At 36.7% G+C, this 23,140-nt stretch overlaps 1 protein-coding gene and 1 non-coding gene across 4 annotated transcripts in view; both read right to left on the bottom strand.

The window, feature by feature from the left end:
- EPRS1 (glutamyl-prolyl-tRNA synthetase 1) overlaps nucleotides 1–23,140 on the bottom strand; it is an 84,062-nt gene that overhangs the window by 3,905 nt on the left and 57,017 nt on the right. For all 3 annotated transcript variants that reach the window (XM_011761173.3, XM_011761172.3, XM_071080916.1), the window contains 12 exons: nucleotides 17,954–18,187; nucleotides 16,539–16,801; nucleotides 13,372–13,423; nucleotides 12,371–12,580; nucleotides 11,947–12,019; nucleotides 10,554–10,633; nucleotides 9,949–10,050; nucleotides 9,277–9,432; nucleotides 8,609–8,806; nucleotides 7,740–7,913; nucleotides 2,065–2,225; nucleotides 980–1,058 (listed from right to left, as the gene is read on the bottom strand). In XM_011761173.3, coding sequence (XP_011759475.2) covers nucleotides 980–1,058; nucleotides 2,065–2,225; nucleotides 7,740–7,913; nucleotides 8,609–8,806; nucleotides 9,277–9,432; nucleotides 9,949–10,050; nucleotides 10,554–10,633; nucleotides 11,947–12,019; nucleotides 12,371–12,580; nucleotides 13,372–13,423; nucleotides 16,539–16,801; nucleotides 17,954–18,187 — 1,782 coding nt within the window. The remainder of the gene's footprint in view (nucleotides 1–979; nucleotides 1,059–2,064; nucleotides 2,226–7,739; nucleotides 7,914–8,608; nucleotides 8,807–9,276; nucleotides 9,433–9,948; nucleotides 10,051–10,553; nucleotides 10,634–11,946; nucleotides 12,020–12,370; nucleotides 12,581–13,371; nucleotides 13,424–16,538; nucleotides 16,802–17,953; nucleotides 18,188–23,140) is intronic.
- On the bottom strand, nucleotides 16,904–17,007 carry LOC112428878 (small nucleolar RNA U13). Its single transcript, XR_003020940.2, has one exon. It is a non-coding gene; the product is annotated as a small nucleolar RNA U13 (small nucleolar RNA).

The raw sequence follows: 23,140 nt of genomic DNA on the forward strand, positions 1-23,140 counted from the left end.
ATGACCATAAAAATTAAAGCTTTACATAAATTCATGCTCCTTCTCAGCATGGATTTAAAACATAAAAAAAGATACAGAGAAAAATGCTTTAAACCTAGTCAGAAGAGGGATCTAAATTCTGTAGAGTTTGGGGTATTCATTTAGACACTGGCCCATGGTTTTCTCACTTGTAACCTGAGGACACAGGATTGGTTGTATTCAAACATGTATACCAGAATACTAAAGACCATAAGTGATTCATTCCAATAATTAAATAACTTTGCAAAACTGAAATTCTTCTTTATGAAAATTTAAAGTTTCAGCTCGAAACAACTGCATATACCCAATATATAAAGCCAATTAAATCTTAAAGAGCCATTAACTACCTAATTAGGAAAGTCTATGGAGTTCTAAGGAGCCAGAGAGCCCCTCATTATGAAAAACAGGCTTAGAATAAGCAACACTTTTCTTCTCATTATTCAGAAAGTTCAATCAATTGAGAGCTGAGTATGTACAGTCAGGGAATGGAAAGAAACTGACTTTTCATCTTGCTTTAGGCAGCCGCATATGACAGCTCTAAAGCTAGAACAATGGTTACTTTAGGAACTTACAAGAAACTGAGATTTTCAATAATGAAGAAATAAGGAGACATACAGAATCAATGTTCTTTAGAAAGTAGCATATCAAACATGGGGAAAAAACTTACATAATCCGTTCACGAGTATTACCCCAAAATGGTATAATGTTGTAATGCTTTAGAAAAGCCAGTAGAAAACAAAGACTATATATATACACACACACACACACACACTATATTTATATATGACATATAAGTATAAAACAAAGACTATATAGATTATATATTTATACATATATATAAATGTTGAGTAATGTACTATCTTTTTATGTGATTGGCTTTAAAGGTATTAATACCATGCATAAATTCAATGAGTCTTAAAATACAATTTACTGAAATATTTTTATTTCAGAAGTCTCTGACCTTTCCAGAATCTAGTATCTTCTGAAAGTCTTCCATTGTATTAGCCACAACCATATGAGTCTTAAGGTCTTCAGAAGCCCTACCAAACAAAATTAGAAAACAATACATAATTGTTCTCACAAATATGACGAAGTTGTATGAAACACATAAGCATAATTTAATGAAAAGATAACCTGGAAGTCAGAAGGACTCAATTTTAATCTCAAGTCTGTCACTCACAGTGACCATCAGTATATCAGAGTTACCTTATCATTGCACTATTGTGAGCCTTAAATGCATGGGAAATTTGTTAAGCACACAACAGGTGATCATAACTTTTGTTACTGCTGTTAAATCTCTAATGACCAACATTCTTTTCCTGGCATTAACACATTACCTATGGGAGTCTGTGTTATTTTTTAAACCTCCCTGGTCTTAAATATTTCCAGATTCAGAGGAAATATATATAAAAGATATATATATATATATCTTACATCAATATATAAGTGCCCTCATATAAGATGCAGGCATTACCCTCTCTTCTAGTGCCTCTGCCTTGATTGCCTTGAGATCTGTGATTCTAAAAGACTCTCTCCATAGGTGAGGGTGGCCCTAAGGCCTTCCTCTATCCCTCATTCCCAATCCTAGTCAGGAGGTTCTCAGCCTTGGCTATATTATAATCCCCTGGGGGAGCTTTTAAAAGTATAGTTTCCAGGTCCTCTCCAGTCCAATTAAATTAGTATCTCTAGGAAGGCACTGGTAGTTACTAAAGCTTCCCAGGTGCTGCGAATGTGTACCCAGCAGATGACAGTCAATATCTGAAGCCCTTGAATTTATATCTCATAAAAGCCTAGATCTAAATTAACCCAAATTAGTCCGGGGGACAGAAACTTCATTGTTGCAAACCTAGTAGGAAGCAGATGGCACTTAGAAAAATAACCATAATACAAGTAAAAAACCCAGAGAGTGGTGAATTAAGTAGTATGAGGGTTCAGAGAGAGAGAACAAATGCTTCCAACTGGGACAACCCCAAAAATTCCTTGGTAAAGATCTCAAAGGTGATGGAAGATTTGGAGAGAGAGACATAAGCAATTTTAAGAAACTACCTTGTGAAAAGGGTGACATGGATGTCTTCCAAAATAGCTTGGAGTTTAGTCTCTGCCTCATTTTCAGCAACTGTCAGCTTTTCTCCAGTATCTCGTCTGACAGCTACAAACTGACAGCTCTTCATATCACGTGGCCCAACTTCAAGTCTAATGGGAACTCCCTATAAGATAAAAAAAGGCAGTTAAAATGATATATGAATGTCTCCAGTTGAATATACAGATGTAATTCATGGCCTATCTACAACAAATTATAAAAAACCCAAAAAACAAAGGCAAAGCCAAAAAACAAGAAAAAAAAAACACAAAAAAACAGGTAATACTGCTGAGATACTATAAAAACCTACTCTAGTAAGAAGGTATAAACCTAACACAAAAAATCTACTGCCCTAGTGGTTCTGAGCTAAGGAAGTTCTTCATGGAGAAACAGAGAGAGTAGTTTCTAGATCAGCATTCCCAACTTTTACAAAATAGCATCCAGAAAATTTATTTGCACAGGAATGGGGTTAAACAAAGACTTTTTGAGGCTACAAGCCACTGAGGGGATCAGTACCATGACACATTTTTGACTCATTCCTGACACGGTGGTATTCTCTGGTTGAAAAGTCCTCATTCTGGATACTCTATCTTTAGCATGCATTATGATCACCTGGAAGGATTGTTAATGCCCAGATTTCAGGGTCCCGCCTCCAGAGTCTTTTATTAGAGTAGGTTGGGGATGGGACCTGAGAATTTGTTTTTTTGTTTGTTTGAAGACAGAGTCTCACTCTGTTGACTAGACTAGAGTGCAGTGGCATGATCTTGGCTCACTATAACCTCTGCCTCCCAAGATCAATTGATTCTCATGCCTCAGCCTCCTGAGTAGCTGGGATTACAGGCACCTACCACTATGCCTGGCTAATTTTTGTATTTTTAGTAGACACGAGGTTTCACCATGTTGACCAGGCTGGTGTTGAACACCTGACCTCAACTGATCTGCCCGCCTCAGCCTCCCAAATTGCTGGGATTATAGATGTGAGCCACTGTACTTGGCCAAGAGTTTATATTTCTAACAAGTTTCCAAGTGATGCTGACACTGCTGGTCCTAGGACTCCAGTTTAAGAACCACTCCCCTATACTCTTTGGTTTTTCCAAAGCAACTTAAGCATGGACTGTATGCAAGTTTAAGACTTGGGAATGTTCAATCTTGTGAATGTGTATCCTGTAAGGGGATTAAAATCCTTAAAGGATTAGGGAAACACCACATTTTTCGGGCCCAGAACCTTATTTGATAAATAGTAGATTTTAAATAATTTTTTTTGAATGAATAATCCTCTAAAATTAATGGGATTTTCCTAAGTTAGGTGCTTCCATATACAATTTAGATGCCGGGTGGTACACCCAAAAAATGCTATAGGAAAAATTTTAAATATTACTCTAGAAGTCCTTATTTACCCCGAGGGAAGACTTATTTTACAAAATGAGATTTTTAAAAAAAACACACACACACACACAATGGAACAAACTGTTGTATGCTAAATATGACGTTATTTTATTGCTTTAGTTTATTTATCCAATATATTATACTGGATGTATTACATGCATTTGTAAGATACAGTGCTAAGTGCAATGAGATTTAAAAGATGAATAAGAAATACATCTTGTCCTCAAGAAGCTTCATGCTTTGTAGGGTAAATAAGGCACACATATAAACAACAAAAACTAATAAGAAAGTCAGCAGTGAGAGAATATTCCTCAGCTGGAAGAGAAGAAAAGTTACTGGAGAAGATAAAAATTAATAAGGAAATTATTCATCATAATTAAAGAACATTCTATAAAATAAGTGACCTATAGTTACAAAAATGCCTATGTCATAAATGACAATGAAAGTCTGAGGAACTACTTCTGATTAAAGAAAACTAAAAGGACATGACAGCAAAATGCAATAGGACTGGACCCTACACCGAAAAAGGAGAGAGCCATTGGTAGCCCACAGCAGGGTGTCTGAGCCTGAGTCAGGCGAGAGGGCATCTGCGCATGAGAACAACCTTGTATAGAGTGACAGAGCACATGAAGGATAAGGAGCACATTCATACAGAGGAGTGGGTGGCAATGGCAATGAGAGATTGGTGGCATACAGGGTGACTAATCTAATAAATTCATGTACTAAGGATAATTAGAAGGCCGGGCGCGGTGGCTCAAGCCTGTAATCCCAGCACTTTGGGAGGCCGAGACAGGCGGATCACGAGGTCAGGAGATCGAGACCATCCTGGCTAACACGGTGAAACCCCGTCTCTACTAAAAAATACAAAAAACTAGCCGGGCGAGGTGGCGGGCGCCTGTAGTCCCAGCTACTCGGGAGGCTGAGGCAGGAGAATGGCGTGAACCTGGGAGGCGGAGCTTGCAGTGAGCTGAGATCTGGCCACTGCACTCCAGCCTGGGGGACAGAACGAGACTCCGTCTCAAAAAAAAAAAAAAAAAAAAGGATAATTAGAGCTAGGTTTTTCATTGTCAGAAAAGGGAATTACGAGCACAAAATGGAGAAAAACTAGAATGCATCCTGTGGTGGTTTTTGTTGCTGCTGCTGTTGTTGTTTTTCCTGAGACGGAGCTTCACTCTTGTCGCCCAGGCAGGAGTGCAATGGTGCAATCTGGTCTCACTGCAACCTCCGCCTCCCAGGCACAAGCGATTCTCCTGCCTCAGCCTCCTGAGTAGCTGGGACTACAGATAGCCGCAACCAAGCCCAGCTAATTTTTGTATTTTTAGTAGAGACGGGGTTTCACCATGTTGGACAGGCTGGTGGCAAAATCCTGACCTCAGGTGATCCACCTGCCTCAGCCTCCCAAGGTGCTGGGATTATCGGCATGCGCCACCGCACCGGGTTCACCCTGTGGTTTTTTTATTGGAATTTAAAGTATAGATATAAACTCTTGGTTTTCAACATATATAAATAGACATGGAAATATGGTGGTAAAAGTGTACATGTATCTGTATGTGTGTATGGACATTTACATATATATACATATTCAGTAGCTCCATCTACTGAGAAGGCCTGGGAGAAGTGATAGCTCAAAAGCAATGAGCATACCCAGCACTAAACACCATTCTCCACTCAAAAGAACCAGAGCTTCTTAGAGATATGGCAAATTCCTGGGCCAGGGTAGAAAAAGTACAAGATAAGCCTACAACATCTTGTGCCAAGCAGCAAGGAGTTCTTAAAGAATGATGGAGAATGTCAAAAGGACACAAAAGCCAGCTTTAAGGGATCATAATGGTCAAACCGGAGACACTTTGAGCATCAAAACAAATAACATTAGTAGCAGATTCTGTAACCCAGTGCTTAATACTAGAAACCATGGATCCATAAAATATGAATTAGCTAATAGAAAGGCTAATAAGAAATGTGTTGTGTCAAGATCACGATAATCAACGAAAACCTGAGAAATGATTGCAGACTGAAAGAGACTAAAGATACATAATAACTACATACAACACATAGTTCTGAACTAGGTCCTTCTGCTATAAAGAAACACTAGTCAGACAGCTCCTGAAAGCTGAATGAGGGTCTAGAATTAGACTATAGTAATGTATGAACATTACTATACCGACTTGTGTTGTATTATGTAGGAGAATATGTTGGTTGTACTATGTTGGTTGTGCTGTGATTATGTAGGAGAGTATATTTGTAGGGTGACAGAGCATCAGGTTAGCATCTTATTTTCAAATAATTCAAGCAGGAAAAATTAATTATTTGTATTGGACTTGCTTTATTGTAAGTTTGTGACTGTTGCATGAAAAAAAAAAATTTACAACCCAGGTAGAAGAAATAGCACAAGCAAAGACATAGAGGTGGAAAAAACAGGCTGTCTGTGAAGAGAGAAAAGGGCATATGAAAGGGGATAATGAAAAGCGAAAGTTGGAAAGGTAATCTGAAGCCAAATCATGGAGGAGGCAAATATTTTGTTGATAGTTTTCTTCTAAAACTAGTTACAAATTTAACTGTAAAAGATGTGTGTTTTGCTTCAACAGCAACACAAAATTATCTTACTCCACATAGTAAAAAGAAAAGTAGTTAATTTACTCAGATTATTTTCCCCTTTAGATTTTCATATTATAGGAAGGGGTACCAAAGAATTACAGGAGTTGCTGGGTTCTGGCCTCACAATCAAACCATATTACAGCTCATTTACTAATCTGAATAAGTTTCAAAATGTGTGTATACATCGCTCACACACTTTGGTCAATCACTGTCAAAGAAATACAAATCCAGAGCTCCTAAAATATTTTTTCTTAGAAATTATTTGACTAAATGGAACTAAAATGGCATTAATCTAATACCTTCCACTAATATCTTCCACTAGATAGTGAACTCTCTTTCTCAATGTTCTTTAACTTGAGGCATCAAGTTTAGAACTTAGGTGCTTTATTTTCTTTCCTGAGGAATACAGACAATGAAGCTGTAGCAGACCCAACTCATACTAAGCATACCTCCCCAACATAGTGTAGGCTCACTAGGGTACTAAAAGAAGAGTGACAAAGACAAAGCCAAGTCAGTTTAAGGATGAGAAATGAATAAAAGAGGAAAGGGTACAAAGAAGAATTCAGGAATGAATGTGGATGGTTTTTTTCTTTTTAATCCCGCTAGTACCCAGCAATAAATTTCTCCTTTAACATTTTATAGCCCAGGTTAAGTAGAAATTACTTTAGAGAAACTGCTACTGGCATCACACAATACCTATTTATAAGTAAGCAAAAAAGAGTGCAATTAAAAAGGAAATGACATGGAATAAAAATTCATGTTTAGAAGAGCATGTAAAGAAGCTGGTATATTACATAAAAGAGAAGCAATTATCAATATAATTACCATTCCTTGGCAAAGGAAATTTACCTCAGGGGCCATTTGAAACAAACAAGATGATAAATATTAGCAACTTTAGGAACCCTAGATGTATAAATACTTAATAATCCCAATATTGCTGAGCTTCCATAGTTTGAAAGCTTGCAGCTGCAATCTCAATACATTCTCTCATCCCATCGCCTATAATATCAGTTTACACAGTCTTGATTCCTAATTTCTAGATCCAGTAAGATTCCCTCTTTCAGCGTAAGAAAAATTGTTAAATCCCAGAAGTTTATAAAACAAAATTAAGGGCACAGACAATCTATTAATGACAATGTGCAATAAATGAAAGTTATATTACAAACAATAAAGCAGAATGTAGACTGGCTTTAATAAAATAAAAATCAACAAACTGGTATGAAACACTTGGTGTGAAAACTCAAGAACAAAATTAATCTCAGATGTTTCACTATTAGCTATAACAAAGACAGCTAAGTGATGTCCATGCACCGTTATTCTGGTGGTCTATGTAAATAACTTATTTATTGTATGAACTCCTGGCATAAACATTTTAGTATACCAGCTGCGTGAGGGAAATCATAAACAAGGGCTCAAGATCATTTTTATTCCAACAGCATAAAAATAAGCTTCCACCAAAACTATTTTAAATTTAGGTATAACTATTACAAAGCTATGAACTGTGTCAGTGCTCAACAGTTTAAGTGAAGAAGAAAAAAAGCCCCCACTATCAAAATAGAGGAAAGTAATGAGAAACTTCAAGTTTTATAAAAACATGCAGAGGAAAATCTAAACTCAAATTGCAGATGTTGAGGGTAAAAGATACAACTGAGGAATTTACCTTGAGCTCCCAGTGATTGAATTTCCAACCTGGAGAATAATTATCTCGTAAATCAGCTCTAACGCGGATGTTACCATTGAGTAACCGCCTTCGATAATCATTGCATTTTGCAATCAACGCTTCTTTGTCTTCTTCAGAAAGTGCATTGGTAATGCCACACGGAATAATCACCACCTAGAATTCAGCACAATGCCCCAAATTTATGCAAAGAAACAGATACAGAAGCTCTCAGAAGTCGAAACCTACTAGTGGCTATTATTATTAACACAAATCAGCTGTGTGATTTCTAATCCATATATAATGTCTACTAATTACTTGCAAATCACTTACCCATCTAAATGCATTTTCAGCTGACCTACTATATTTCATTTAATCTATTTTACACACACACAAACACACATATATATTTATTTTTTTTACCCCAACCTCCCTCCCAAGTAGCTGGGACTATCAGTGCATGCCACCACACCTGGCTAATATTTTGTAGACTGGATTTTGCCATGTTGCCCAGGCTTAGTCTCAAACTCCTGGGCTCAAGCAATCTGCCTGCCTTGGCCTCCCACAGTGCTGGGATTACAGGCGTGAGCCTGCATGCCCAGCTCATTTAACATATTATAAACCGTTTTTTAAAAATGACTTCTAAAAATGTTTATATAAGTAGCTTAAAAATTAAAAGAGTAAGAGACAATAAATAATGTAAATGATACACACAGTTACAAAACACTAGGGTCCAGATTGCATTCCACATTGTTTTTATTATCAGAGAAATCTGCCTGAATGATATTCAGAAAATCATCCTTTCGAATTTCCTTTAGTAAATATGGCTTGTATTTTGTAAAATGAATGATAAACAGGAATATTTTCCTTACCTGAACACATGCTACACGGGGTGGTAATACTAAACCCATGTTGTCTCCATGAACCATGGTCATAACACCAATAGTTCGAGTCGTCAGGCCCCAGGAGTTTTGATAGGCAAATTGCTTCTCTCCTGGTGTCTTTGGATCTTCAAAAACGATTTCAAACATTTTGGAAAAATTCTGCCCTAAATGATGTGATGTTCCTCCCTAAAGTAGAGAAAGATAAGCTTTATTTTTAATAAACTATTACACCCTTGAAAATGATTACTGTAAGATCACATGCTTTAAAAATGGCACCAGACTTGTCTTTTCTCCCTTTTTTTACATTAAATAAGGTTTTTAATTATAAGCATAATTACCATAACAAGAGATTAAGATTAGTCAAAAAATACTATTTACAAGTATTTTGCTCTGGGCAGCTCCTTTTATAGCAGAAATTTTACCTACAACAGTTAAAAAGGAAATCATATTTTAGTAGTAATTCAGGATATGTATCATGACTTAACGAACCATGGAGACAGAGGAATGGGATAGATTTGCTTGAAATTATTATACAAAAGTACACTAAACATTTATTTTTTAAAAGAGTCTACTTCCGTGATGACAGAAGAAATTATTGGATCTGTCCATGGACTGTGCTTACAGTGACTTATGAATCCTATGTGGCAGTTTGATACCTGGATAGCTCTTCCACTAGCAGATATAAATGCTTCTACTGTAGTTGTATAGTCTCCTCCTGCAAATTTTTCCTTTTCCGTCTTTCTTCCTCTTACAACAGGAATTGCCAGGAGTTCTTCATATACCTGAGCATATAAGTCAAGTATCTGCAAGACCTGTAACATTTTAAATGTAAATGTGTTCAAATTTAGGGTACATTTATTCATTAAGATCTATAAAACTGCACTACTTAAGACTAATTGTGTGGGAAAAGCAATTCGAACAATAAAAACTTCTTTTTATGAAAAGGTTAAAGCAGCCAGTGTGAATTTATTAAGAAAGATACTCAACGAAGCAATGTAAAAAGAAGTCAAATAACTTTTTAAAATGTATATATAAGTTTAGAATATAAGAGAAAATAAATGTTACGAAAGATACACAATATCAAAATGAAAATTTCCTGAAAAATAATTTTTTATACACATTAAAGCCCAGAAGTATTTTCACCTAAAAATTTAAGAGCCTATTTCCCTTATTAATAACATTCCAATGAGCAGTTACTTAAATCCATGTACATTTGAATTAATTTGATTTTGCTTTTAACAGGTGTTACATACATTTTAAATAACAAAATTGCAGAGCCTGAACCAAAAAAATGGAACATAGTTAATATGGAAAATAACTTTTTATACCTCTTCCGCTGCCTCTTCCATGGTAGCAAAAGCACTGTGCCCTTCCTGCCAAAGAAATTCACGAGTACGTAGGAAAGGCTGAGGGTGCTTGAACTCCCAACGCTGGAAGAGGCAAGAAAACAATTTAGTCATTATAAAGAGCTTTTCAATTTTTTTTTTGGAAACAGGATCTTGCTCTGTCCCTCAGGCTGGAGTGCAGTGGTGCAATCATGGCTCACTGAAACCCTCTGCCTCCCAGGCTCAAATGATCCTCCTACCTTAGCCTCCCAAGTAGCTGGGCTACAGGTGCACATCAACACACCTGGCTAATTTTTAGTAGAGATGTGGTTTTGCCATGTTGCCTAGGCTGGTCTCAAAATCCTGGGCTCAAGTGATCTGTCTGCTCCACCTCCCAAAGTGCTGGGATTATAAGCATGAGCCACCATGCCCAGTCACTTTCCAATTTTTATTACCATTTTATATAATAAGTAATCAAAAATCACAATTTATCTTAAATACTTCAAAAATAGTTCCATACTCCCAATCCTTTGAAAATAAAAACAATATATATATATTTTTTAAAGAACATGAATAATAATAGAATATAAGAGGAAGTGAATACCTACCACCACATTGCACCACTGATTGAGCTTGATGGGCAGGTCTCTGTGTGACTGCACCCATTTTGCATATGCAGGATACATTACTGAAAGACATGGGAAAATAGAGACAGTCATTTAAGGCTTTATTTCTCCTTTAAGGCTGTAAGTGCTAAACCAGCAAGATAATTAGTAGGAATTAAAATGTAATAAATAAATTTGAAAAATAAAATGTATGTTTGTGTAAATATATTTCCAATGTTTATAATAAGTGAATAGTATTATCTATTTCATAAAGTGTATTACTCAAGGATACAAATCTAAAGTTGATCATATTTTGCATTCTTCACAGAAGATTTTACATTCTTCATATAATAGTTAATGTACTTTGACAGTTTTCACGTTTGGTTTTTAAAAACAATAAAGGTCATGTCCTACGTTAAGCTCTCTGCATTCATTGACCTGTTCAATTCTCGCATTCAACCCATAAGTAAGTATCATAATCTCAGTTTTATGTGGAAAGCTGAGTTTATAGAAGCTAAACAATTTGCTGAATCCAGCAGTTATGTATGAGAAGCAGAATTAATTTATATCTATCAGATGCACCTATTCAGTGTATGAAAGCTCTTGCAATGAATTGCAAAGTGAAGATATCTGTCTTAGAATAGCCTTCTCATGATCTATAATTAGGAAACCAAAACAAACACAACTTTGCCAAATAGTCTCAGAGAAAAAAACTGGTATCACAATATTAATAATGTATTATACAAAAGTATCACTAGAAATATCAAATAAGAACAAACAATCCTGAACTCTACAGATGAATGATCACTTTGAAAGACGCTGTAAAGCCCAAAACCTCAACTTTTCCAACGGCATTATCATTTACCATATGTAATTTTAGAAAAATCATTTAATCTTTCAGAGACTTTTCTTTACCTGCAAAATGGAAATCACAATAACTGCCCCTGCCTTCCTCACAACACTGTTGTAAGAATAACACAAGATGATGTAAAAGTACTTAGCGACCTATGAACACCCTACGTGAATGCAAATCTAAATGTATTATTAAAATTTAAAAATAATTATGGCATAAACATTTGTATTTGCAATATTACAATCAATTCCAACAATAAAAATTATTCTAAGAATAAAATTCCTTGAAAAGTCCTAAAAATTTACAGCATAAAAGTGAGTAAATTAAAAATCCTATAATTTAATGATAAAGAGCTCTGCAATGACTATTAGAGAACAAAACTCTAGACAACCTAAGTCTGCATTCAATCGTTATCAACACTCATGAAGTTTTGTATTGTCAACAGGGATTATACCTATCACAAAGCGAAAGCTGAGACTCAACTCTAGAAGCTGTCTCTATTGTTCATTGAGCATTCTCCTGCTCTCTAAGGCCTGTTCTCACCTGTTTCACTAGTAGGACGAATGGCAATTGGTTCTGCCAACTCGGTTTTGCCAGATCTTGTAACCCAAGCAACCTAGTAAGAAAAAATCATTTTTCACACATTTTTTTTCAATAGCATTTTGGAGCAACAGTACAAATGCAGGCAAATTTCCTCTGTTTTAATTTTTGCTATATCAATTTAGGCAAGTTAAAATAGTTGCTGCTGTTCACTGTGAGGAAAGGTATGCACTTACTGACCTTCTGAATATTAAAAGTCAGTTAATTAATGTGACAAAATCATTACTTGCTATAAAGGTAGAAACAGAACTTTTTAACAAAAATGGCTTTACATTTTTCAAAATCGGTTGTTAAACTCAAAAGTTGAAAATACATTTTCAAGTTTGTCAGAGAACACTGCAAAAAAATAAAAAAGAAGCTCTCTTACCTCCGGGGCAAAGTCAGCAATATGAGTCTTCTCTTTCTCTAATGCACCTTGAGACACAAACATGGGGAAGTAGCAGTTTTCAACACCAAGTTTCTTGATCCCAGCATCAAAAAAGTCCTTGATGGCTTCCCAAATGGCATAGGCCCAGGGACGAAGAATATAACAGCCACTTACATCATGGTATTCAATCATTTCTGACTTTGTGATGACCTTTTTAAAAGAAAAATAGTCTTTAAAGCTTACATTCAACCAAAATTCTAGTGTAAGTGGCAAGAGTATGATAACCAAAATTCAAATCTGGAGGCTTCTACTGTTGATACATCCCCATAATGTGGGAGGTCATAATGGAAGTAAAACAGACCTGACTATACTGAAAAACAACATATAACAGGGTTCCAAACTCTCAATAAAGCCTGAATTCCACCGGGCGTGGTGGCTTACACATGTAATCCCAGGACTTTGGGAAGCCGAGGTGGGTGGATCGCCTGAGGTCAGAAGTTCGAGACCAGCCTCAAATATGGTGAAACCCAGTCTCTACTAAAACTACAAAAATTAGCCAGGCATAGTGGCGTGTGCTTGTAGTCCCAGCTACTCGGGAGGCTGAGGCAGAAGAGTTGCTTGAACCCAGGAGGTGGAGGTTGCAGTGAGCCAAGATCACACCACTGCACACCAACCTAGGTGACAGAGTGACACTCCCATCTCAAAAAAAAAAAAAAAATTGAATTCCAATCCTGTCTCTGCTATTGACTATATCTTTGTGGCCTTGAATTAATCCCTTTACTTGAACATTTAAAAAAAAAAATCACTATCTCATGGTACTACTTTTCAATTCAGGACTTCATGTGAACATGTTGAAAAATAGTGTCATATTAAATGACTACAGTATGTATTAAAGGCATTATATAACGTTATTACTATTGCCTTTGTGGTGTATTTTAGAATCTAAACATAAAGCAGCTATTGAGACTTAAAACATAAAAATCAACTGAATGCATACTCACCTGAGAATACCAATCAGCAAGATTTTCTTCTTTTTTTGCCTCAAGACCCAACCTGCAGATACGAAAAGTAAAAGATAAATCTCTTCATTCCGCAACTGCTTTTAGGTCGAATGAAACCTCTAAAGTTCAAAATAGATTAGTTTTTCTTCAGTATGAGTTATTTCCATATTTATAACTTCTCTATATTCATCCCCAAGATAATATTGTGTTTTCTTGTTTTGTTTTTAAGACAGGGTCTCACTCTGTCACCCAGGCTGGAGCGCAATGGTGTGATCCTGTCTCACCGCAACCTAGGACTCCTCAGCTCAAGAGATTCTCTCGCCTCAGCCTCCTGAGTAGCTAGGACTACAGGCGCATACAACATCTGGCTTATTTTTTTATTTTTATTTTTTGGTAGAGTCAGGGTCTTGCTATGTTGCCCAGGCCAGTCTTGAACTCTTGGCCTCATACAATCCTCCTGCTCCGGCCTCCCAGAGTGCAGGGATTACAGGCATAAGCCACCATGCCTAGCCCCTAAGATAATGTTTTTAACCTAAAAAACAGTAGAAATGCCGGGCACAGTGTCTCACACCTGTAATCCCACCACTTTGGGAGGCCAAGGCGGGCAGATCACCTGAGGTTGGGAGTTTGAGACCAGCCTGACCAACATGGAGAAACCCTGTCTCTACTAAAATTACAAAATTAGACAGGCATGGTGGCGCATGCCTGTAATCCCAGCTACTTGGGAGGCTGAGGCAGGAGAATGAATCGCTTGAAGCAGGGAGGTAGAGGTTACGGTGAGCCGAGATTGCGTCATTGCACTCCAGCCTGGGCAACAAGAGCAAAACTCCGTCTCAAAAAAAAAAAACCACACAAAAAACAAAACCAAAAACAGCAGAGACATCTCTTAAAAAGTTGTGAGACATTATCCACAAAATCTAGGAAAGCCAAATGTAACAAAAGCTATGATTCTATGCTTCTATGCAGACATCTCTTTTACAAGGTTCTTTTTAAGGTAATGAATTTGTGATAGAGACAGAGCCTGTTCACACCTACTCTCCCACTAAAAAAGAAGAATCTTATGCCAGTTAAAATTATAGTAAGATCACCATTTCGCTGAAAGTAAAACCTAAAAAGTAATAAAAACAATGGCTATAAATACACACATATATGTGTGTGTACTTATGTGTGCATATTAACCAAATTTATACAAGTTTTTCTTTTTCTTTTTTTGAAACAGTCTCACTCCATCACTCAGACTGGAGTGCACTGGTCCGATCTCAGCTCACTGCAACTTCCACCTCCCAGGTTTAAGTGATTCTTGTGCCTCAGCACCCCTTCCCCCACCCGAGCAGCTGAAATTACAGGTGTGTGCCACCATGCCTGGTTAATTTTTTTGTAATTTTAATAGAGACGGAGCTTTGACATGTTGGCCAGGCTGGTCTCGAACTCCTGACCTCAACTGATCCGCCCACCCCAGCCTCCCAAAGTGCTGGCATTACAGGTGTGAACCACTGCGCCTGGCCTTAAGTTTTTCTTTTAACTAGAATAAAAGTTGCAGAGATAGACGCTTGTAAAATAAACTGGGTCTGTAATAAAAAATTATTTCAGACAATAATCATTTTTTTGAAATATCAACAATTATTCAGGATAGAGTATGGTCTCTTCTTGGAGTTTAGAAACAAGGTTTTACTGGCTAAAAATTTTAATGTATTTGCATTCTCCATTGTTTCACTATGACATACCTCAATAAAATAACTCTATGATGGCCGGGCGCGGTGGCTCAAGCCTGTAATCCTAGCACTTTGGGAGGCCGAGACGGGCGGATCACAAGGTCAGCAGATCGAGACCATCCTGGTTAACACGGTGAAACCCTGTCTCTACTAAAAAATACAAAAAACTAGCTGGGCGAGGTGGCAGGCGCCTGTAGTCCCAGCTACTCGGGAGGCTGAGCCAGGAGAATGGCGTAAACCCGGGAGGCGGAGCTTGCAGTGAGCTGAGATCTGGCCACTGCACTCCAGCCTGGGCGACAGAGCTAGACTCCGTCTCAAAAAAAAAAAAAAAAAAAAAAAAAACTCTATGAAACCTAGCACTTTCACAAGCACCAAGAAAGTAAAAGGTGAAAAGTTCTACACTCTCTTCTACCCTGCTATAACTCTGGCTATTCAGTTTAATAGTCAAAAAGAAAAATATCTGTTGCATTCTCTTGTTTAAGGAGACACTGTGTATATGATATGAGAGCTAAGAGGCAGCAAAATTTGATACTCAGCTAAACAAATGTAAAACCAAAGTATCTCAGTAACAGTTTTTTCTTCTTATTAAGCCATTAAGGAAAACCCATCATAAAGTTCACTCTAATTGTGGAAAGAGACAAAAAATTACAATCATGCGTCACTTAATAACATGAATATATTCTGAGAAATACGTTGTTAGGTGATTTCATCATTGTGCAAACATCATAGCTTGTTATACTTCAATGCCAACATCAAGTGCCATATATCAGGTTTCTATACATGCTCTGTTATGATGTTAGGGACCAATGTTACATAAGTAGTCCACTGTTGATTGACACATCATTATGTGGTGTATGACTGCACATTATTCACACAGATTAGAAGATCCTTAAAGAGCCATCTATTCCACTGTTTTGTCTTTAGTCAGTTTTGTCTTATATTTAAACTATCAATTTTTAAATTGAGAATGAAGCTCTCACTTAGTCCCCATAAAAGATCTTCATTTGAAAAAAATCTGCCTAAGGTGCAAAACAGTGTGTATAATTAGGCTACCAATTATGTTTAAAAAGGAGGAGAGAAAACATGTATGTATATTTGTGTGTGATATATATATATATATATCTGTATTTACTTGAATAATAAATGAAAATCACCAACAGACACAGAAGAAACTGTTAACAGTGGCTACCGATTGATTACGGTGGTGGGGAAAACTGGAAAGATGGGAAACACGCACAGGAACTTCTTATATTCTGAGATTCTTGAACCAAACAAATGGGTTACCTATTTTAAAAATTAAATGGAAAATTAATAAATGCTATCTGCTGACATTACAGTTTTAGCGTTCTCTAACTTAATGTGATAAACTAATCAAAATTTGTTTTAAAAAATATTAAGAGTTGAATTCATTCAAAGCTCTGCTTTGCTTCAAATGAAGTTTCTGCAATTCATTACCTGGTCTGTTTCTTAGGGCCCTGCCCTTCTCCTGCTCCACTTGATGACAGTCCACCTCCTTGGTTTTTAGAAGGGTCTTTCCTTTGGCCATCATTTTGTTTCTGAGGCTTATTCTGCTTTTCAGATTTATTTTCTTTTTCTTTCTTCTTCTTATCTTTGTCCTCAGCTCCAGTGGCTGACACAGGCTTATACTCTACTCCTATCAAAGACTTGTACTGTGCCTTTAGCTGAAGGAGTTCTTGTACAGCTATATCTACTTGATCCTTTAGTTTAACAAAAGAGGAAAAAGAGAAGACAGTATTTAATTCAAGTCATTGTCTAAGCACACTTAAATACAATGCTCAAAGTTTTCTTTTATCCCCCAACATCAGACGGGTAATGTGCCCAGGTGGTAATAAGGTTTGAGGGAGGCATATCTCACATATGAGTGTGAAAACCCAACCATCACACTTAGGAACTACAAAAGGATCTGTCCAAAGTTTAAAAGCAGATTTGCAAACACAATTAAAGACAGGGATTTGGGGACAGAAGGGTTTGGGGTAGGTGTTACACCAACTATTGAAATTATAAAGATTATTATAAACAGGGATAGAATTGTGCAAACTGTGACTGGAAAATAGCACGGTCTATAACTGCACTATCCAAATAGTAGTCATGTGGTTCATTTAAAGTAAATAAAATTAAAAATTCACTTCCTAAGTCACCATAATCACATTTCAAATGCTCATGTGGCTAATGACTACTGTATTAGACAATACTGTTATAGAATATTTCCATCACTGCAGAAAGTTCTACTAGAAAGCACTGGTACCTAACATGTATTCCATAGGAATCTAAGTTAAAAGCCATTAAATTACATAAGTTGAACATTTCACAATTATAAAGATGAGATAATGATTATCAAGTTCTAATAAAGTTAAATTTCAAAACTACAATGACTGTCTTCCACTCATGTGAATCTGTACAAAAAAATCTACTCCTAAAAAGATAACAGAATTAGCACAGACTACTAAGAGCTCAAAATAAAACCTACTATTTCAGTTTGACAGAGCTTTAGGAGAAAGAATGAAAAACAAGGTAAATATTAAGGGCCTTCAATGGGTGAGCACTGTGCTAGGGTCTAGGTCACTATTCTGGATCTTACAGATTGGAGGGAAACAACTTAACAATTAAAATACAGTCTGTTTAAGTACTATGTCAGTGATGGGCTGTGTCATATGAAAACATCCAGTCAAATCTAGTTGGGGTAAGAAACAATCAACAAAGAAAGTTTCTCTAAAAGGCAAGGTAGGAGAATTGAGAATTGAAATATGAGTACAAGTTAGCTAGATTTGATGGGGCAGAAAACACTTGAGGCAAAGAAAATACTCTGAAATGTAAAAAACAAAAACACATAAACAAAATAACCCACTAACCTTAGGGGCTTTTTCAGTTTTAAGTTTCCGAACTACTTCTCCTTGAGAAGCTACTTTGTCAAAAAGTAATTTGGCTTCTGGTGTTTCTAAACCAGCAGGTTCAGAATTTCTGGTTGGGCTTGAATCTGAACTTTGAGATAATGGGGGCTGACCAGGTATGTACTCCTTCCCAGTTTTTTCTTTATATTGAGCTTTCAGGGACAGTAAGCATTCTACAGCTTCATTTATTTTAGCCTAAAACAAAAGAGAGATAGAGATATTTATAAAACTTTGGAAATTTCTGGAAATTTCAATGCCATTTAAAAATTTTTAATTATCAAAAAATCATTCCCATAAGTTAATCATGGGGAAACCTACGTTAAATCATCAGCCTAAAATAAGAGATAAAGCTAAAGAAAAATTAAAAACATCGATTATATATAAGCCAAAGAAATAAACAAAAATACAGTTCAACATACAACAGTGTAACTTTCTATTTTACGTAAGTCAACAGACAAATAATAGAACATCTAAGTAAACCGTCAGTGTCAAGACCTGGGTCTATAAATAGTGAAGTCAGAATTTACAAAATCAGAATAAAGATCAGATCAATGGCTTTGCCTATACAAACCTTATTTTCCACTGCTTATTAAACAGAAATTAAAGACAACTTCGGGAAAAAGGGAAGTTTGGGTCCAACTAACGAATAGTTACATCAATTTCACAAATTGACAATGAGATGAGAAAACATGTTGAAGTTTTTAGACACTTACCTATATATTTTAATCTCTGATACTTTAACATAATAATAAAAAAGAATGATACACTCAGCCCAACCGAGACACTTGTGACTCTCTAGCAGAGAATGACAGCAACACAGGCAAAGGACCCAAGCTGGACACCTTACCTGAAATGGTGCTACTATCTCACTACAAACCAGTGTACCACTGGGAACCTCGAGGTATCAATCAAAATAGATAGGAAAAGTGTCTCCACATCACCCTATCCAATCTTTACTGCTACTTTCTAATAATGCTCCAGATAACTAAATGAAACCAGGCAGAAGCCATGAAGAATACTCAAATGGGGGTCAGAGGAATGCAGGATACCAATGGTATACCTTCAAAAAATTTGCATCTATGAGGCAGCAAAGCACACTTCCTTGTCCAGCTACTTTATAACGTCTTCTGCCATTAGAGCGTCACACCAGGCACCACATAAAGGTAGTAAAATTAAGAGAAAACGTACAAAGAGAAGATGAGAGTAAACTGTCTGATTTGTACTCTTGATTTGTCTCTGGTTTATTCTGTTTTTAGGAAAGAGTTTTCACAGCAGAAACTACTTTATCTTAAGAAAAAGGGCCAAGCTGGCCGGGCGCGGTAGCTCAAGCCTGTAATCCCAGCACTTTGGGAGGCCGAGACAGGCGGATCACAAGGTCAGGAGATCGAGACCATCCTGGCTAACACGGTGAAACCCCGTCTCTACTAAAAAATACAAAAAAAAAAAAAAACTAGCCGGGCGAGGTGGCAGGCGCCTGTAGTCCCAGCTACTGGGGAGGCTGAGGCAGGAGAATGGCATAAACCCAGGAGGCGGAGCTTGCAGTAAGCTGAGATCCGGCCACTGCACTCCAGTCTGGGCTACAGAGCGAGACTCCGTCTCAAAAAAAAAAAAAAAAAAGAAAAAGGGCCAAGTTAATCAGACATACGAGAATCAAGGGGGAAAAAAGGGCAATTTCCACCAGCTAAAATAAAAATGGAAAAGAAGGAACTTCCCTGCAACTATTTCTAGAAAAAGACGACTATCTGAAAGAAACTCCACTTTACACTATAAGCAGGTATTCATTAGAGCTTAAAGTCAGATGGCACACTTCTCACACAGAAAAAAAAAAAAAAAAAAAACCCGTTTGCCAAGATTATATTGAAACATTATAAAGGAGAAAATTAAGATGAGCAAACCACTCTGTTACTGAATGAAATACTCTTAATAAAGCTATATATTCATACATTTCCCCTCCCATTGGGAAATGGAATATTTTAGATAACGAAGTAAATTGCTCAGGTTATTTTTCCAAAAAGAGTGAAATTATACTAATTACCACCATGCAATCTTCCCTGATGATTCAGAAGGTATCTAAAGATTCTTGACTTTGAATTATAATATGAAAAGTATCATTATCATTTTATGGCATATTTAGTCTGTGCCAGACACTATACTAAATGCTGTACAAGGTATATTATTTAACTCTCAAAACAACCCTTACAGAAGTTAAGTTTAGAAAGATTAAGTTCCTTCCCCAGAGTTACACAATAAGTAGTAGAGCTAGTATTTGAATCTCGGGTTTATTCCAGAGGCTGTGATCTTGACCACTACGGTTTGCTTAGCGTTACAGAAAACAATGATCTAAATGTGCACTTTATTCCTACTAACATGCTATGAAAACTGCTTTTTGAAAGAGATCTTTGAATAGTTCTCTGAATTTGTCTCTTAGAATATACAATGAAGAACTGATGGGTGGAGAACAAATTATCTCTTAATACTAGTTTTCTGGATTAAAAGACATTTACAAAGAGAAACTGGGTGGTATACTATTATTTAGTACAATATCATACAACAGCAGAAGCTGAAAGAGCATTGCTAGTAGAATTTAAGTTGTTAGTGGACAAAGACTGTTTTAAACTTACCTAACGTATGCCAATACCAACAAAAAAGGTTTTCAGCAAATAACTGCTGATGTGGATTAATGAGAAAAAGAAACAACCTACACAAGACTTTGGTAAAGGTTTAAGATGGGAATTTGAAATAACTAAAAGTGATGCTAATATTATGACTAAAAACTGGAAAGTTAAATAAAATGGAGAAAATGGACAAACTTCTGATTACATTCGGAATGAGTACTCAAACAGCTATTTTTTCAGCAGCCACTAGATGTAAACGTTTCTCCATGGGGAAAGGAGTGAACTTTTAAAAACAAACAAACAAAAAAACCTGGAATGTTATCCATTTGAAATAATAGAACCTTTCAAAATAGCCTGGGTATCTCGATTCTAAATGCAAAAACTTTTCTCAAAAATACTTTTTTCAAACTTTTTTTTTTCCAACTTTATTACCAGTCACTCACTTTTGCTCCTTACTGGCGTATCTAAGAGAACTATATCTACACACATCAGTAATGATGACTCCTGAAAGCAGAGATTCTCACTTGGTGGGGAGGGGGATGAATGAGTGGTAATCAGAACAGAAAATCCTTCCAAGTAAGTGAGGGAAGAGAGTGATGATGCTTGTACAATATTTTTTAAAGTCTGCTAGGAGATTTAGTAAACTAAAAGTTCACAGGTTTCAAAGAAAGACATTTTAAGAAAATAATTAACCGATCATGTGTAGCTTAAATACCTACACCTGTAAGGAATAACCAATTACTGAAACATGATTCTAGGAGCCAATACAGCATAGGGTAGACCCCAGATCTTGATGTCAAACCTAAATTAGAACACAACACCTGTTCTCCTGCTGATCAACTAGGCTGATTCGTTTACCTAAATCACAATGTACCTGCTACTTTTCTCTGATACAGATCAATTAACACAAATTCTGAAGATTTTCCAGAAGATCCCCAAGCTGATGTAAGTCTTGTGAAGTATCCTGAACCACAATCCGATGTAAGATGCATTTATATTTGTTTAGATCAAAATCAATTTTGCATTAAGTACTAAATACAGATATAGCTGGAATTCACTACACACGTTACAAACAACATCAAGAAAAAGATAGGCTTTTTTCTTATTTCCTTCCCTGCAACATTTATCTTTTGGCCTGAGACATCTTAAAGCTATTTGGGGCGAGAGTGCAGGGTGGCAGTTTTCTAGAACAACCTGCTTAATGGACAAAGGGGTACAGTGATGTATGTCCTTTCCTGATACACTGTGATTTAGGTTTTAAAAAACAGTAACATTGGTGTAAAAAATAAAAGAGCAAAGATTGCAAGATGAATTATTGGGGACATAAAATACAAGGTGCCATGAATTAAAATGCTGCAACTACAGAAGCAAATGGTGATTCAACCCCCCTCCACATAGACTGCATATGGCATAAAGAGAGAACATTAGTGACAAAAGTTGTGAATTATTTTTATTTAATAATCATTTGATTTTGTTGTTACTTGATTTTTAAACAACTGTTAACTATAATGGTTCTCAAAACTCTTTCTTCCAAAAGGGCTTCATAATAAATATTTAGGCTATGTGAGTCTCGGTTGCAACCATTCAACTCTTTAACTGTATCATGAAAACAGCCATAGACAATACGTAAACTAATGACTGTGTCTGTATTCCAATAAAATTTCATTTACAGGCTGGGCGCAGTGGCTCACGCCTGTAATCCCAGCACTTTGGGAGGCCAAGGCGGGTGGATCACCTGAGGTCAGGAGTTCGAGACCAGCCTGACTAACATGGTAAAACCCCATCTCTACTAAAAACAAACTACAAAATTAGCCAGGCGTCGTGGTGTGCACCTGTAATCCCAGCTACTTGGGAGGCTGACGCAGGAGAATTGCTTGAACCCGGGAGGAGGAAGTTGCAGTGAGCCGAGATCTCGCCATTGCACTCCAGCCTGGGCAACACAGCGAGACTCCATCTCAAAAAAAAAAAAAAAATTCATTTACAAGGAACAGGTATACAGCCAGACCCAGCAGCTCAGGCCTGTAATCCCAACACTTTGGGAGGTCAAAAAGGGAGGATGGCTTGAGTACAGAAGTTCAAGACCAGTCCTGTTAACACGGTGAAACCCCATCTCTACAAGCAATACAAAAATTAGCCAGGCCTAGTGGCATGTGCTTGAACTTCCAGCTACTTAGGAGACTGAGATGGGAGGATTGCTTGGGAGGGTGAGGCTGCAGTAAGCCATGATTGAGTCACTGCACTCCAGCCTGGGCAACAGAGCAAGACCCTGTCAAAAAAAAAAAAAAAAAAAAGAAAAGAAATTTGTTTTAAAGTGGCTTTAATTTTTAAAGTAACTTAATATTAAGTGTTATTATATCTTTGGTGTATTCTCTGTTATGCGCCTCACACTATATCAACTTGATCCATTATTTTATGCAGCAACCCACTGAGCAGGAGAAAAAGAGTAAGAGGAGCAAAAGATGGTAGACTTGATGGACTTCAAGTTTTTATTACTTGCTCGTCTTTTTGCTTATACTTTGCCTTTATGCTTAAA

This window comes from Macaca nemestrina, chromosome 1 (genome assembly GCF_043159975.1).
Source record: "Macaca nemestrina isolate mMacNem1 chromosome 1, mMacNem.hap1, whole genome shotgun sequence".
Classification (NCBI taxonomy): domain Eukaryota; kingdom Metazoa; phylum Chordata; class Mammalia; order Primates; family Cercopithecidae; genus Macaca; species Macaca nemestrina.